The 15,331-nt window shown below is 46.0% G+C and overlaps 1 protein-coding gene across 1 annotated transcript in view; it reads left to right on the forward strand.

Moving 5' to 3' along the window:
• Positions 1-15,331, forward strand: part of ABTB3 (ankyrin repeat and BTB domain containing 3) — a 329,205-nt gene that overhangs the window by 229,727 nt on the left and 84,147 nt on the right. The window contains 1 exon segment of the mRNA XM_051961527.1: positions 3,487-3,691. Coding sequence (XP_051817487.1) covers positions 3,487-3,691 — 205 coding nt within the window.

Below are 15,331 nucleotides of genomic sequence, written 5' to 3' on the forward strand. Positions count from 1 at the left end.
ATCCCATACATGTTAAATATGTTAAAATATACACCATTCATTTTTGTAAGACTTTGTGTTCCAGGTTTTTCTCCCTCTTTCCTTTACCTTCCCCCATCCTCAAGGCTGTAAGCAATCTGGTTTATGTTAAATACGTGTAATTCAGAATGATATTTTTAAATGAGTAACATCAAATATATAGGTTTACAAAATAAACTAATTATATTGAAATGAAGGCAGCAAAATTTAAAAAAAAAAACTTCACAGAGTTCTGGTTAAGAACCTCTGATCAATTCCATTCTCTTTAAATGATAGGGCAAGGGATCTATTTAAAGACACTTGGTGAATCGGTGATGGGGATAAGGTTAGAACTGAAATGTTCTGCGGCAGCTCTGAAGTCAGGAGGATTTGAGTTCGAATCTGACCTCAGACACTTAACACTTCCTAGATGTGTGATCTTGGACAAGTCACTTAGCCCCAAGTGCCTCAGGAAAAAAAAAAAAAAGAAAAAGAACTGAGATGTTCTGACTCTGGTCCAGGGATCCTTCCTCTGTACACAAAAAGTTGTTGTACCTCACTATTAAGAACTTGTGTTTTGAGAATTGGGATATTGTGCCCTTAAAAAATCTATCAACGTTTATCAGGCACTTACTATATCCTAAGCATTGTCAGACAGAGCTAGAAGGAAGCAAACTTTTATTAAGTGTCCACTGTGTGCTAAGAGTTTTACAAATATTATTGTAGTTGATCCTCCAAACCACCCTATTATTATCCTCAGTGTCCGCATCTGTAAAATGGGAATAATAACAGCACCTACTTCTCCGGATTGTTTGGAGGATCAGCTTTTACCCAGCTACTAAGTATCTGAGGCTGGATTTGGACTCAGATCCTCCAGGGAATGTACGCTATCCACTGTACCACTTTGTTGCCTCCACATAATGGGCTCTTAATCAATGCTACCGAAGCATTTGGCCGTTTTCTTCTCCAGCTCATTTTACAGATGAGAAAACTGAGGGAAGAGACTTGCCCAAGTCACACAGCTAGTAAATATTAGTGTTAGAGTATTTGAGTGTTTGCTGGAAAGGGTATCTCTGGTATCCCTCCGAGAAAACCTCAGAGGAGATCAGACACAACTGAAGACAACAAAAATAATGGGACACTTGAAGTAGTGATCTCCCTGTTCCTGGGAGTATTTAAGGAGAAGTATATAATTAGACTTGGTGAATCTCTAAGATCCAAGATTTTGGGGCTCTATGTATAACTATTTTATATTTTAAAGTCCAACATATTTCCCCCATCTCTGCCCCCTTGCCCATATGTCCTAATAGAGAGTGTCATTTAGAGATAAAATTATCCCGCCGGACAGGAGCCTTGGAGAACATCCCAGTGGAATTAGTTTGGGGGCTTAGGGCCTCTCTCCCCCTCTTTCCCCACAATCCTTTGCATTTCAAGCTCTTTCCTTCCAGCCCATTTCTGGCCCTGTATTATCCCTGAAGGACGCCCTGTGTGTTACTGTCCATCAGAAGTTCTTAGCTTTCACTATAATACCTACAGCCCGACTTATCACAAAATAAATACCTTCGGCCCGAGGAAAGCAGGATTTTTCTGGCACTAAAAGATGTACGTTCATACAAAGCAATATTAGAAAGTGTCCATCTTCCTTCATCCAGGCATCCAGGCATAGCCTGCCTTGTCTGGGAAAGACTAATTTCAGGAAAGAACCCTATGTTTAGAGTAGGAATTGTGGCTCTGACCTTTCCTGGCTGTGTGACCTTGGAAAAAATTATTTGGCTCTTCTTATTCCAGCATTTAAAGGCAGCCACAGGTGTTTTGGGGTTTGACAGAAGCGATAAAATTTAGTAAGTGGGGTAGGGGAGTTTAGTGGTAAAAAAAAATTTATAAATTATTATAAAGCCAATATACCACAAGGGTAGCTAGGTGGTACAGTGAGTAGAGTGCTGGACTTGGAGTCAGGAATATTCATTTTCATGAGTTCAAATCTGGTCTCAGATACTTAGTAGTTGTTTGACCTTGGGCAAGTCACTTTAATACTATTTGACTCAGTTTCCTCATCTGTAAAATGGACTAACACACACACACACGCGTGCGCACACACACACACACACACACACACACACACACACACACACAAATGATCTCTAATTTCATAACATAAAGAATTGTTGGGTAATGCTGAGAGAAGCCCTGGAATGGAGCTTCTGAGAAGTACCTTGCACCTCATTTTTGATGGCTCATCTTTTGTCACTCCAGAGTTAACTCATTCTTAGCTTCACCCCACTGGCCCCCCACTCCCCAACCCCATCACGTACTCTGTAGTATCTGATTGGTAGGAGTTTCTATCTGGTTATTGTTTGGTACCCACAAAATCTTCCCATTAGAGTTTCATGAGAGCTCAGGATCAGGAAGCTCCCATTGCATCCAGGACCATCTTCAGCCATCCTGATCTATATGTGGCCACTGGACCCCAGATGGCTCTGGAGGAGAAAGTGAGACAGGGGACCTTGCACAGTCACTTAAATCTAATTCACTAGCATATCATGGCATCCCCTCCCCGATGTCACGGTCCTCTTGGAGGACGAAGGACTAAACAACAACAACAAGTTGGGAAGAAAAACTTGGAAAGCGTCTGGTCCATTGTGATCTTCCCAGCATCCCTGCCAACTGGTCTCCCCATGTAGAAACCTGACCCTTTCTATCTTGTGTTATGGGGGAAGGGAAAGCTTGAAAGCAGAGTAGGGGGGCACAGTAAAGGGGAAAGCTAGACCAGAGCTTACCTAGGGATTTCACATAATGGTTATAAATCCCTTACACAGAAGTGATTACAAGGAGACCCTTCTCCAGACCCCACCCACCTTCCCCCGCACTTTTCCCATGGGAGACTCCTCCTCTCTAAATGAGACATTTTTCTCATGGTCTTAAAATTGTACTTTTTTTTGTACAAAAAGCAAAGTTTTATAAGCCAATGAATAGTAACCAAGAAGTCAGGAGAGCTGGACTCAAGTTCCAGCTCTGTTAGGAATTTGCTGTTGGCAGTCGAGCTCCGTCTATAAAACATTAATTAAGCTCCAACGTGACCTCAACTTATCACTTCAGTTCTCTGAATTGGATCTTGTATTGCCTGAGCTGGGATTTTGGAAAATATAATCTTTAAAAAAAACTTTGTAGATAAGACTCCTCGAAAGGATTTGGTGGAAAGGATACCAACAGACGGGGCCGAGGATCTGAATTTAGATCCTACCTCTGGCTTTTACTATCTATGTGACCCTCAATTTCCTCATCTATAAAATAAGGGGGTTGGAGTAGATGGTCTCCGAGATTCCTTAGCGCCTTAGGTTGATGTCCTTGTAGTTTAATTCCTCTCTCTTGCATTTATTATCTAAGTGATCTTGTATAAATCAGGTTCCCTGGACCTCAGTAAGCCAATCTGTAAAATAAGGTCCCTTCTAGCCCCAGGCCCGTAACCATTCATCTGCTTTCTTCCTTCAGGTGACCTGGTATCCAGAGCAATGCATCACCTGCAGCCACTCCATGCCAAGCAGCATGGCAATGGGACGCCCCTGCACCACAAACAGGGGGCACTGTATTGGGAGCCCGAGGCGCTGTACACCCTCTGCTATTTCATGCACTGCCCCCAGATGGAGTGGGAAAACCCCAACGTGGAACCATCCAAAGTCACCCTCCAAATCGAAAGGTAAGAACTGCCTCTTTTGGGGGAGGGGAGGTGGAAGCGATGGGATCATGTTTGCTCTGTCACGGTCCTATCCTGGGTAGGTATGAGCCTCAGGTGATGATAGGAAGGAAGGAAGGAAGGAAGGAAGGAAGGAAGGAAGGAAGGAAGGAAGGAAGGAAGGAAGGAGGGAGGGAGGGAGGGAAAGAGGGAAAGAGAGAGTGAAAGAGAGAGAGAGAGAAAGAAAGAAAGAAAGAAAGAAAGAAAGAAAGAAAGAAAGAAAGAAAAAGAAAGAAAGAAAGAAAGAAAGGAAGGAAGGAAGGAAGGAAGGAAGGAAGGAAGGAGGAAGGAAGGAAGGAAGGAAGGAAGGAAGGAAGGAAGGAAGGAAGGAAGGAAGGAAGGAAGGAAGGAAGGAAGAAAGAAAGAAAGAAAAAAGAAAGAAAGGAAGGAAGGAAGAAAGAAAAGAACTGTACACGAATGCATGAGTGTGTGTATATGAGTATGAGTGTGTGTACAAGGCTATGAGTGTGTGTAAGAGTACATGAGTGCATGTGTGTGTGACTGTGTAAATGTGCATGTGAGTATGTGTATGAGTAGGTGAGGGGGAGGAGGAAACAAGCCTTGCTGCCCTCCACCTCCACCAGCCAGTGTTATTTTTCATTGAAGGGTTTTATGGACTTTGCCGGAGCCGAGCACCCGAGTGAGATTTCCCTCGTTAAAGCTTTTCCAGATCTTTGGCTTCCATCGCTGAAGCTCCTCGGTGCTTGCGATTCCTCTCAGGCAATTGTGTTTTCTTTTCATGTCTGAAAGAAAAAACACACATGCATGTGTGCACACACATAGCCCCTGGAGAAACTGTTTTTTAAAAAAAATCCCGTGATCTGGTATTGGAGCCCATCCCAAATGCAGAACTCTCCTTGGTGATGGAGGCGGGGGCTGCTGCCCCACGGGGCTTCCCTCCTGCCCAGGGTGGGCTGGGTCAGCGGGTCTTAGATGTTTTCTATCCTTAGTTCCCAATTAGCCATTGAAAAAACTTGTCAGTAAATCATCCCCAGAAGCTGTAAGCTGGTTCGATCCATCCATCTGTTCATTCATTCATCAGGCATTTATTGAGATAGTCCAGTGGTTAGGTACAAGAGTACAAAGCATGGCATCGGGGGGGAGGGGATGATGAACAAAGCATGAATGGGGAATCAGGAAGCCCTGAGTTCTAATCCTCAGGCACTTACTGGATGATGGACCCCAGCCAAGTGACTCAATCTCTGTCTGCCTCAGTTTCTTCATCTGTATAATGGGATAATAGTAGCACCTCCCTCTCAGGGTCGCCATGTGGATCAAATGAGATAATGTTTGTAAGCACTGCACAAACCTTAAAGTCCTATATAAATTCTAGCTGTTTTATTACACCAGAAAGAATATTGGCTTTGGAGTCAGAGGTCCTGGGTTCAAGTGACCTTGGCTAAGTAGGTCTCCAATATTTATTGCTGCCAAATGTATGTTGCCATTATCATTCTCTAAGATAATTTGAATATATACAAGAAAAGTGATTGAATATGTCATATTCTCCTTCCTACCCAGCCATCTTAAGGCTGATTTTGATCCCTAGAGAGGCGCTTTTTTTTTTAGCAAAAATATAGAAATCTCAGGTTCAAAATTACCTGGCGTGAAAGAGAGTCCTAAATCTGGAGTTCAAGGATCAGATCCTTTCTGTCAGGTTACACCTTCCCTTTCCTTCTCTCTAAAATGAAGAAATTGGACCAAATGACCCCAAAAGGTTCCTGCAGCCTCAATGTTTTACCCCCCAACTCCACTACAAAGAAGGCAGGGGCCAGACTTTCCAGTTTATCCCAAGACCAGCCTAATTCCTTGGAAGTCCTTGTCGGGATTTTATTCTGAAATAAATATCCTTTAAGAAAAAAAAAAAAAGTTGAGAATCTTGGGGAAAACAAGCATGAGGATAGTCTCCAAATTTAAAAAACTAATTGTTCTCAGAAGCTTTTATTTTCTGTCATGGAAATAGCCTTAGAATCTGCGTCTCTCAGGGAGATTATTTTAACATTCGGGACTTGCCCAGGATCACAGAGCGGTGTCCTTCTGACTTCCATCCCAGTACGCCATCCATTCTAACGAAACCAAGTGAGGAGGGTTTGAATCCCGGCTCCGAGATGAGTTGGGTGATTCCTAACAAGTCATCAAGTCTCTGTTTTCTCATCTATAAAATGGAGCCGATCGCACGGCAGTTGCCCTTCTGGGTGGGGTTGGGAAGAATGGCCTCTCCCAACCATGAGGAATAAGAGAAATGGCGACGTTTTTATGAATTTAAGCAGAAAGATGAAGTAACTCAGCCAGTGAGAGGCAGATTGGCCCCCTGGGTAGAATGCTGAAGCAAATCCTGTCAGACACCAGATGTGTGAGCTTGCACAAGTCACCTCTCTGAGCCGCAGTCTTTTCATCTGCCGAAGGAATGGACCAGATGCCTCCCAGGCCTAGATCTGCAGTTCTCCAGATGTAGGGTCTCCGCCAGGATCCGTCCCAACTTGCCTGATTTCTAGCTTAGAACTGTTTCCACCGGGCAATCCCGGAACGAGCTGAACGATGGGAAAATAAAAGTGCCTCGTGTTCAGAGAGCCTGGGGCAGCTGCAAACCCAAGGCAAAAAGCAGAATATAACGAGCGTCCCTTGGTTGTTCTAACACATAACATTGATAGCCAATTAGTGTCAAATTGACAAGAAGGGAAGATAAGGCAAGAGTTGACGGGTGCGTGCCCAGGAGCACATAATCACCGAAGATCCTTCTGCAGTAGGGCTCCTAAAGTCCTCCCCTCCTTGTAGGATACGTTCTGGGGTTTTGGGTTCACCTGCCCAGGACCTCATCACAGAGTCAAGGGATGAGCCTGAGCACAGGTGGTGGCCGGCCTCCTTCCCAACCGTCAGACTTCACATCACTCCTAGCTTCTTTTCTGTTCAAATCAATCCGGTTCAGCAAGCATTCAGCAAGCACCTACTATGTGCCCGTCACTGTGCTAAGCACTAGGAATATAAAGATAAAAACAAAACAGGCAGTTCCCACCTTCAGAGAGGGCATTGTAAAGGTTCACAGAATCATAGACCTGGAGCTAGAAGGTGCCTTAAACCAGTCCATTAGCAAGCACTGAGCAAGCACCTACTATGTGCCAGCCACTGTGCTAAGCACTAAAAATACAAAGACAAAAATAAAAGGGGCAATTCCCACCTTCAGGGAGTTTCTGCTCAAGGGGGTTCATAGACTCATAGACTTGGAGCTAGAAAGGGCCTTAAATCAATCGATCAGCAAGCACTGAGCAAGCACCTACTGTGTGCCAGCCACTGTGCTAAGCACTGAAAATACAAAGACAAAAACAAAACGGGCAATTCCCCCCTTCAGGGAGTTTCTGCTCGAGGGGGTTCATAGACTCATAGACTTGGAGCTAGAAGGGGCCTTAAACCAGTCCATCAGCAAGCATTGAGCAAGCACCTACTGTGTGCCAGTCACTGTGCTAAGCACTAAAAATACGAAGACAAAAACAAAACAGGCAGTTCCCACCTTCAGGGAGTTTCTGCTCGAGGGGGTTCATAGACTCATAGACTTGGAGCTAGAAGGGGCCTTAAATCAATCCATCAGCAAGCACTGAGCAAGCACCTACTGTGTGCCAGTCACTGTACTAAGCACTAGGAATACAAAGACAAAAACAGGACAGTTCCAGCCTTCAGGGATCACAGACTCATAGCCTTGGAGCTGAGAGACTTTAAAGCAGTCCATCAGCAAGCACCTGAGCACTTATTCTGTACAAGAAATACAACAGTAAAAGTGAAAAGTCCCTGCCCTCATAGAGACCCCCCCCACCCGCCAAAGCACCTTGTGTTTATTTGCCCTGTGCACACAGACGCATACGTTGTCTGCTCTGATCCAAAGCGAGCAGCCTGACTCCAGGGGCCACTGGCCCCCCCAGCTTTGCTGCCCCGAGGGTCACTGACCGCCAGGGGGCATGAGTTATCCCACCCTGCTTGGGGGACGCTTGGGGCTGAGCTGTGAGAGAGGCCCCCTGGGGCACTCGCCGGAGAGACGTCTGCCGAGGCTGGCACTTGTCTCGTTCTGCGCCCCAACTAGCCAGAGGATGGAGGACCCACGTCATCCCCCCGGGCTGCCCCGGGCAACACTCCCAGGGCACTTCCAGTGGCAAGGACACCTCGAGAGCCCTCTCCGGCTCAGAGAGACAGCTTGGGCCCGCCGGGGCACCGGGAATGGACCAGAGCCATCAGCATCACTCATTCCTTTAAAAAAATAAATAGAATGATGTGGCGTTTACTCTGCCTTGTTCCTCGGGGCCCATAAATCTCCAATATTTTTTTGCTGACAGCTAAATACCTTTCACTGTGGAATTTTCTTAAAGGTCTGGGATGTGCGGAATCCAGACTTGCTGAGCTGTGCAAAGAAATGGGCTCCAAGCGGGGAAGAGAGGCGAGGGATGAGCCCCCTGGGGCTTTCTTTTTCCTCGTTTCCTCGTTAACTCCAGTCTTACTGGCTGGCTTCATCTACTGCTGGAGTAGCACTCCCCCATTTAATTGTCTCTCCTCCTCCTCTTCCTCCTCTTCCTCCTCTTCCTCCTTTTCCTCCTCCTCCTTCTCTTCCTCCTCTTCTTTTTCCTCCTCCTCCTTCTTCTCTTCTTACCTCTCTCTCTCCTCCCTCTTTCTGTCTCCTCTCTCTCTGTCTCTCTCTCTCTCTCTCTTTCTCTCTCTCCCTCTCTGTCTCTTCTTCTCTCTCATTCTCTCTCTGTCTTTGTCTCTTTCCCTCTCTCTCTGTCTCTTCTCTCTTGTTCTCTCTCATTCTCTCTCTGTCTGTCTCTTTCTCTCCCTCTCTCTCTCTCCCTCTCTCTCTGTCTCTTCTTCTCTCTTCTTCTCTCTCATTCTCTCTCTGTCTTTGTCTCTTTCCCTCTCTCTCTGTCTCTTCTTCTCTCTTGTTCTCTCTTTCTCTCTCTGTCTTGGTCTCTCTCTCTCTCTCTCTCTTTCTCTGTCTCCATTTCTCTGTCTCTGTCTCTTTCTCTCTTTCTCTCTGTCTCTCTCTTTCCCTCTCTCAAGCTCTCTCTCCCTCCCTTTCTCCCTCTTTCTGTGTCTCTGTCTCTTTCTCTCTCTCCCTTTTCTCTCTTTTTTCCCCTCTCTCTCCCTTCTCTTTCTCTGTCTCCCCATTCTACCCCTCTCTTCCTCTATCCTTCCTTCCCTATCCCCTCTTCTTTCTCTATCTCCCTCTTTCCTTTCTCCCTCTCCCCTATCCTCTTCTCTTCTTACTCCCCTTCTGTCCCTCCTCCTCTCTTTTCCCTCTTTGTCTTTCCTATTTTCATTATCTTCTCCCTTCGTATCTCTCCTACCCCTCATTCTCTTTTTTTACCCCAAGTTCTCAGCTCTCTCTTTACTTTGTCCACAACATCATCCCAACCTTGAGTTATTGCCACTCTGTTCTCTGGGCTTATGGGTCCAAAGCACATGGCAAGGTGGGAAGGGGTAGCCCCAGTAAGGGATCCTACTGAGAGTCATCAGAGTGCCATCCCAGCCACTAGGAGATGTAGTTTGGTCACAATAACAAATGGAGATCACACGTGAGAAATGATGAGGATAGGAGAGAAGCGTCATATACTTTAGGGCTAGATGGATCTTAGAGATCACCTAATCTTACCTCTCATTTTACAGATAAGGAAACTGAGGCTCAAAGAAGTGACAACCTCTCCATCAGGAGAAGGGAAATATCAGCCCACTGAAGTCACAACTGGTCGACACTCTGGTGTCTTTCAATATCTTGATCCATTTTATAGATAAGGAAACCAAGGCCCAGAGAAGTGATCACCTCTTCATCAGGAGGTGGGAAACATCAGTCAGCTGAATTCGCACTGTGGTGTTTTTCAACATTTGGACCCATTTTACAGACAAGGAAACTGAGTCTGAGTGACTGGTTCAAGATCATACAAGTAAGAGACAAAACTGGGATTCGCACCCCGGTCTTCAACTCCAATTATAATGTTCTTTCTACCACACCATAATTAGGAAATCCTCCCTTGAAATATTGCATAAGCTTTAGGTAACAGCCCAAATAGAAACTGTTCCCCCCCTCAGACTTAGACTTAACTTTATTCCATTATAAGCAGCACAAGGGGAAGAATACCCCCTCTAAGTGACTTTGGGCAAAGCCCTGAACCTTCCTGCCTCCGTTTCCTTATCTGTAAAGTGAGCGGGTCAGACCAGATGGCTTCTGAGACGAGAACTCGAGTTCTTCCGGCAGCCCAGACGAGGAGACACTCCTGAGGTCATTAATGGGCTTGAAAAAAGCGAGGCAGGGTTTTCAGGAATTTCTCACTTACCTTGTAATAACAACGCAGTCCAGGAACAGCTCCTGACATCTGCGCTGTCTGGAGTTTACAAAGTGTTTCCACATATATCACCTCATCTGATCTTCCCAACAAACCTTGTGAAGTAGAGAGGTCTGATCTTCATTTTCTGAACAATAGCTATAAAATCTGGTGCAAAAAACAGCCGGGGGAGAGTCTGAAATGGGAGAAATGGAGTCGCTCCAGAGAGTCTGGCGTCCAGCCTCCGGGGGGTCACGGCAGAAGGGGGAATGGGGCCGGGAAAAGGGCAATCTGGGGAAAGGAGTTAATGGGGGGGGTCCAGGAGGGCCTAAAATCAAAGCCCGGGGATTGTGGGAGCCACGGAGAGGAAGTAGGTTCTCCCAGGGAAGGAGGGAACCCCCGGCCCTGCCACAGGAAGTTTGCCGGCTAAATGATGGGATTCTGGTACTGTCATGGATGTCACATTCAAGTAGAAAGCATCCCCACTAAACTATACATGAAGATCCCCGTGGGAATACATTGACTCAGAAAACCACTTACTGACATTGTCTATATTTTACTGTATTTTTATTTTGTTAAATATTCCTCGATTACATTATAATCCGGTTCTGGCTGCACGCTGGGCGTTAGCTATCTCAGCTTTAGAGCAAAGTCCCATTCGTGGTGGGAGAAGGGATGTTGGGGGACACTCACAGAAGGGGAGGCCAGGGAAGGCCCCCAAGACAAAGGGGTGGTGATCATCCAAGGGAGCATGTATAGTTCCCCCATCCCACCAGGAAATGTGCTTTCCATCCCTCGGGAAAGCCCCACGGAAGTCAACTTGTCCACATGGAAAAAGCAACGGGTCTTGGTTAAGGCTATCGTCCAGTCATTTTCAGTCATGTCTGACTCTTCGTGACTCCATTCGGGGTTTTTGTGGCAGAATATGAGAGCGGTCCAATGAGACAATAATAATAAATAAATAATAATCAATGAGCTCCAGCTCATTTTGCAGAGGAGGAAACTGAGGCAAATGGGATGAAATGGCTTGTGTAGGATCATACAACTGATTTGAATTCTGAATTATGCGCTTTGTGCACTGCGGTGCCATTTTGGACATCAAGGACTTGGGTTCAATCCTATCTCTGATACATGCTACACGATCTTTGGCAAGTCACAAAAATTAACCCTTTGTGCCTCAATTTTCTCACTTAAAAAAATGAGGGAGCTGGACTCTGAGGTCCCTTCTAGCTCTAAAGCTACAGTCTTTTGACCCTGGCCTAATCACTTCTCCCTGAGCCTCAGTTTCCCCATCTATGGTTGGACTTGGTGACCCATGAGTTCTAAATCAATAGCTTCGTTTATCCTATAACAGAGAAAGCCCTAAGTGCCGTGACTTATCCAAGACCCCCCTGCTGGGGTGTGGCCAGGCCCACAACATCAAGCCCTGGTTTTATCACTGTGGCTCCTGCTGTGCCCATTGCACCACCCTGGCTGGCTCCCTTCATGCCGTCGCTCTGGAAGGCAGATGCTTTCTGACAACGGAAACTCAGATTTCCATGGCGCTGGTTGGTCCGCAAAGCCCAAGCACAGGCTGGAAGGGGTCCGGCTCGAGGCTTCTCGGAAGCCACCTGTTGGACGTCCCCTTCCCCTTCCCCTCCCCTAGGACGCTGGGACTTGGGACGGCACAGAAGCTGGCTGCAGCCCTCCGCGAGCTCAGGCTGCTCTCAAGCACCCGGTTTGGCTGCCAAGTTTCCACTCTTTAAAAATCCTTTCAGAAATAATGATATTGGCAGCTGCCAGCAGAGCTCTGGGTTTCACATGCCATGGAAAACAGCCCAAGCAGTAAATCTGCTAACCCGCCTGCTAGACGTGTCTCTGGGCTGAGCTGATGACTTCCAGGATCAGCTTAACAAGCTCTCTTTAAAACACACCCAGAGTGCTCCTGGTACCTCCTGGTTATGGGGGCATTTTGTCCCCTGAACTCTCAGAGGGCAAAGGGTTTGGCCCCAGAGGCAGAACCAGGGGGAAGAGGTAGGAGCTGCAAAAAGAGATTGATTTAGTCAGGACAGACTTGTGAATAATTATCCAGAGCAATCCAGAAGTGGCCTGGGCTGCCCGGAGGAGGGCTGACTGCTCAGCAGAAGCTGGATGGCCCTTTGTCCAGGGTGTTATGGGTGTGTTGGACTGGATGGCTACTGAGGTCCCTTATAATTCTGATTCTGTGGTTCTCTGATTGTCTCCTAGCTCTGACATCCCCTGTTCTAAGCTCCCTCCCAGCTCTGACATCCCATTCTAAGCCCCCTCCCAGCTCTGACATCCCCTGTTCTAAGCTCCCTCCCAGCCCTGACATCCCCTGTTCTAAACCCCCTCCCAACTCTGACGTCCCCTGTTCTAAGCCCCCCTCCCAGCTCTGACCTCCCCTGTTCTAGGCTCCCTCCCAGCTCTGACATCCCCTGTTCTAAGCTCCCTCCCAGCTCTGACATCCCCTGTTCTAAGCCCCCCCCCAGCTCTGACATCCCCTCTTCTAAGCTCCCTCCCAGCCCTGACATCCCCTGTTCTAAGCTCCCTCCCAGCCCTGACATCCCCTGTTCTAAAGTTGCTAGACCATGGAATCTCAAAGGTGGGAGGAGCCTTAGAACATAGAAAACTTAGGACTCAGAGGGACTTTCTGGGTCAATAAATCTAGGAATTCTTAACCTAGGGTCCCTGGATAAATTTCTAGAGGTCTTTAAACTTGAATGAAGGGGAAAAAAGCATCTTTATTTTCTCTAACCTTTAGTACTTCCTTCAACCAAGATTTTTTTAATGATTCTAAGGAAAGGTGGGAGTGGCTTAACCAGGCTGCTCTAGGGGTCCACAACACAGAAACTGTTAAGAACCCCAACCCTTGTCCATTGCTCTCATTCTGTAAGTAAGAAAATTGCGGTCTAAACAGGAGCAATTTCCTGGCTGTAGGAATGGGGGCTCCAGGCAAGGCCTTGGGCCTCCTATCCAAGATGGCACCCAGAGTTTCTCATTGTTTTTGGTTCACATCATTCTTACACACAAAAAAACCTGCAAAAACTCCACAAGCAACTTCTATTTGGCACTTGACCTCTGGTCAGGAATGAACCAATTAACTTATTCTCTGGAGGCCGATGAGGAAGTAAATCATGCTTCCCTCTCGGGGGAAGACCCAGAGACAGAGTCTTGTGCCGGGCTGTGTTCTGCTTTTTCTAGCCGAGTGCCACGTTCCCTTTTATGACCCCATATTCCAGAATATCATCCAGTGGATGGTGGATATAATCCTGAGGCAGCTGGGTTGGAGAAAGAACGATTTCCCCACAATCAAATAAATGGCATGTATTTTATAGAATATTCACAGGTACATAATTGAATCAACTTACCCAGAATGACGCTGACTATGAGATAATATGTAAATTTGCTTAAACCTTAATGTGTTATATGAATGCTAGCTGTTACTAAAGCTCTAACGGTGATGGTGCAGTAGCTGACCCACATATCCATTGGGTATTTCATCCTCCCCTGACCGTCAGTACGTTTCCAAGCCCATTTTCCCATGGGCCCATTGTGGGATCCATCTTGTCCTGGTTCATGGCTGCCCTGATTTCAGTTCAGTGATGGTTGGCCAACAGAGAACCAGAAAAATGATACAGTCCTGATCGTTGGGATGATTGGTGTCATTTCCTGAATGCAGTAGAGATTCCCCACTTCTCTGACTTTGCACCTGTGACTCTGCTTTTGGAAGGCTGGATCCAGTAGATCCCTGGCTTTGATCTTTGGATTGACTGGTGGTTACTTTCCTGATCCCTAAAATGGGGTCTCATCTTTATCCAACATGCTGCTTTCCCTTTCCCTACTTTGATTCTCTTACTTGTGTTAACTCAATAATTCTCACCATTCATCTCCTCCAGAAGGAGCATGAACACAGCGAGGCTTTCCTTGGCATTTTCCATGAAGTGGATCTCTGGCTTTGATCTTTGGATTTACTGGTTATTACTTTCCTGATCCCTAAAATGGGATCTTATCTTTATCCAACACTCTGCTTTCCCTTTTCCTACTTTGGTTCTCTTACTTGTATTAACTCAATAATTCTCAGCACTCATTTCCTCCAGAAGGAGCATGAACACAGCGAGGCTATCCTTGACATTTTCCATGCAGTAGATCCCTAGCTTTGACCTTTGGATTGACTAGTGATTACTTCCCTGATCCCTAGACTGGGATCTTATCTTTATCCAATACTCTGCTTCCCCTCTCCCTACTTTGGTTTTCTTGCCTGTACTACCCAGTAATTCTCAGCACTCACCTGCTCCAGAAGGGCTGTCCTTGCCATTTTCCGCGACAGTGGGAGATTTGTTTGCTTTACCATGATGCTAATGCAATTTGGCAAATTCTCCCAAGATCCATTCATCCTGCATTCCCGTCTACCAGCTCCTAACCCATATTACACAGTATCTTCATCATGATATATCCAAGACTAGAATCACATGAGCTCTTAGCTCAGGACCTGGCCCATAGAAAGGACCTAATAAATGCTTCTGTATTGATTAAATCCATCAGTCAATATATAAGCAATTATTAAATGCCTACTGTGAGCCAGGCACTACCATGAGCCTTTGATCTAAAGATCAAAAAGTCCCACCACTTCATTTCACAGATATCTAGAGAGGGTAAGCGACTCTCAGGGGAGCAGAGACAGGATCTGAATCCTGGTCCCTTAATCCCCTGACGAACAATTCATTGTTATTTCCACTGGTCTATACTTCCTGTATATGCATTAGTGTTCCAATTTTCCCACATGCCCTCCAACATTTATCATTTTCCTTTTCAAATGCAAGGCTATTAGCTCCATTTCCATTAAAAGCATGACTTCTTTCAGAGTCAATTCTTTAGGATCATTGACGTTTAATAGGTTATTGTGGTGGAAAGAAGAGTTGTCTAAGAAGGGAGGATATCTGGGCACTGATGCCCGATTCTGGCAGTGAAGGGCCACAAGAACATGGGCAGATCACATTGGCAGAACTTTGGCACTGGGGGAGTCACAGTGAACAAAATGCTGGACCTAGACTTACGAAAACTCAAGTTCAAATCCAGCCTCAGACACTTATTAGCTCTGGACAAGTCATTTAACCTCTGTCTTCCTCAGTTTCCTCAACTGTAAAATGGGAATATTTAAACCTGCCTCTCATGGCTGTTGTGAAAATCAAGTGACTTAAGAATTGTAAAGCTCTTAGCACAGCACCTGGCTGTGTAAATGTTACTTATAATAATAATTGTTATTGTTATAGTTGTGATTATTATTTCACTTTGCAATTTTAAGAGTGCTGCA

The sequence above is a fragment of the Antechinus flavipes genome, chromosome 5, assembly GCF_016432865.1.
Source record: "Antechinus flavipes isolate AdamAnt ecotype Samford, QLD, Australia chromosome 5, AdamAnt_v2, whole genome shotgun sequence".
Taxonomy (NCBI): Eukaryota; Metazoa; Chordata; class Mammalia; order Dasyuromorphia; family Dasyuridae; genus Antechinus; species Antechinus flavipes.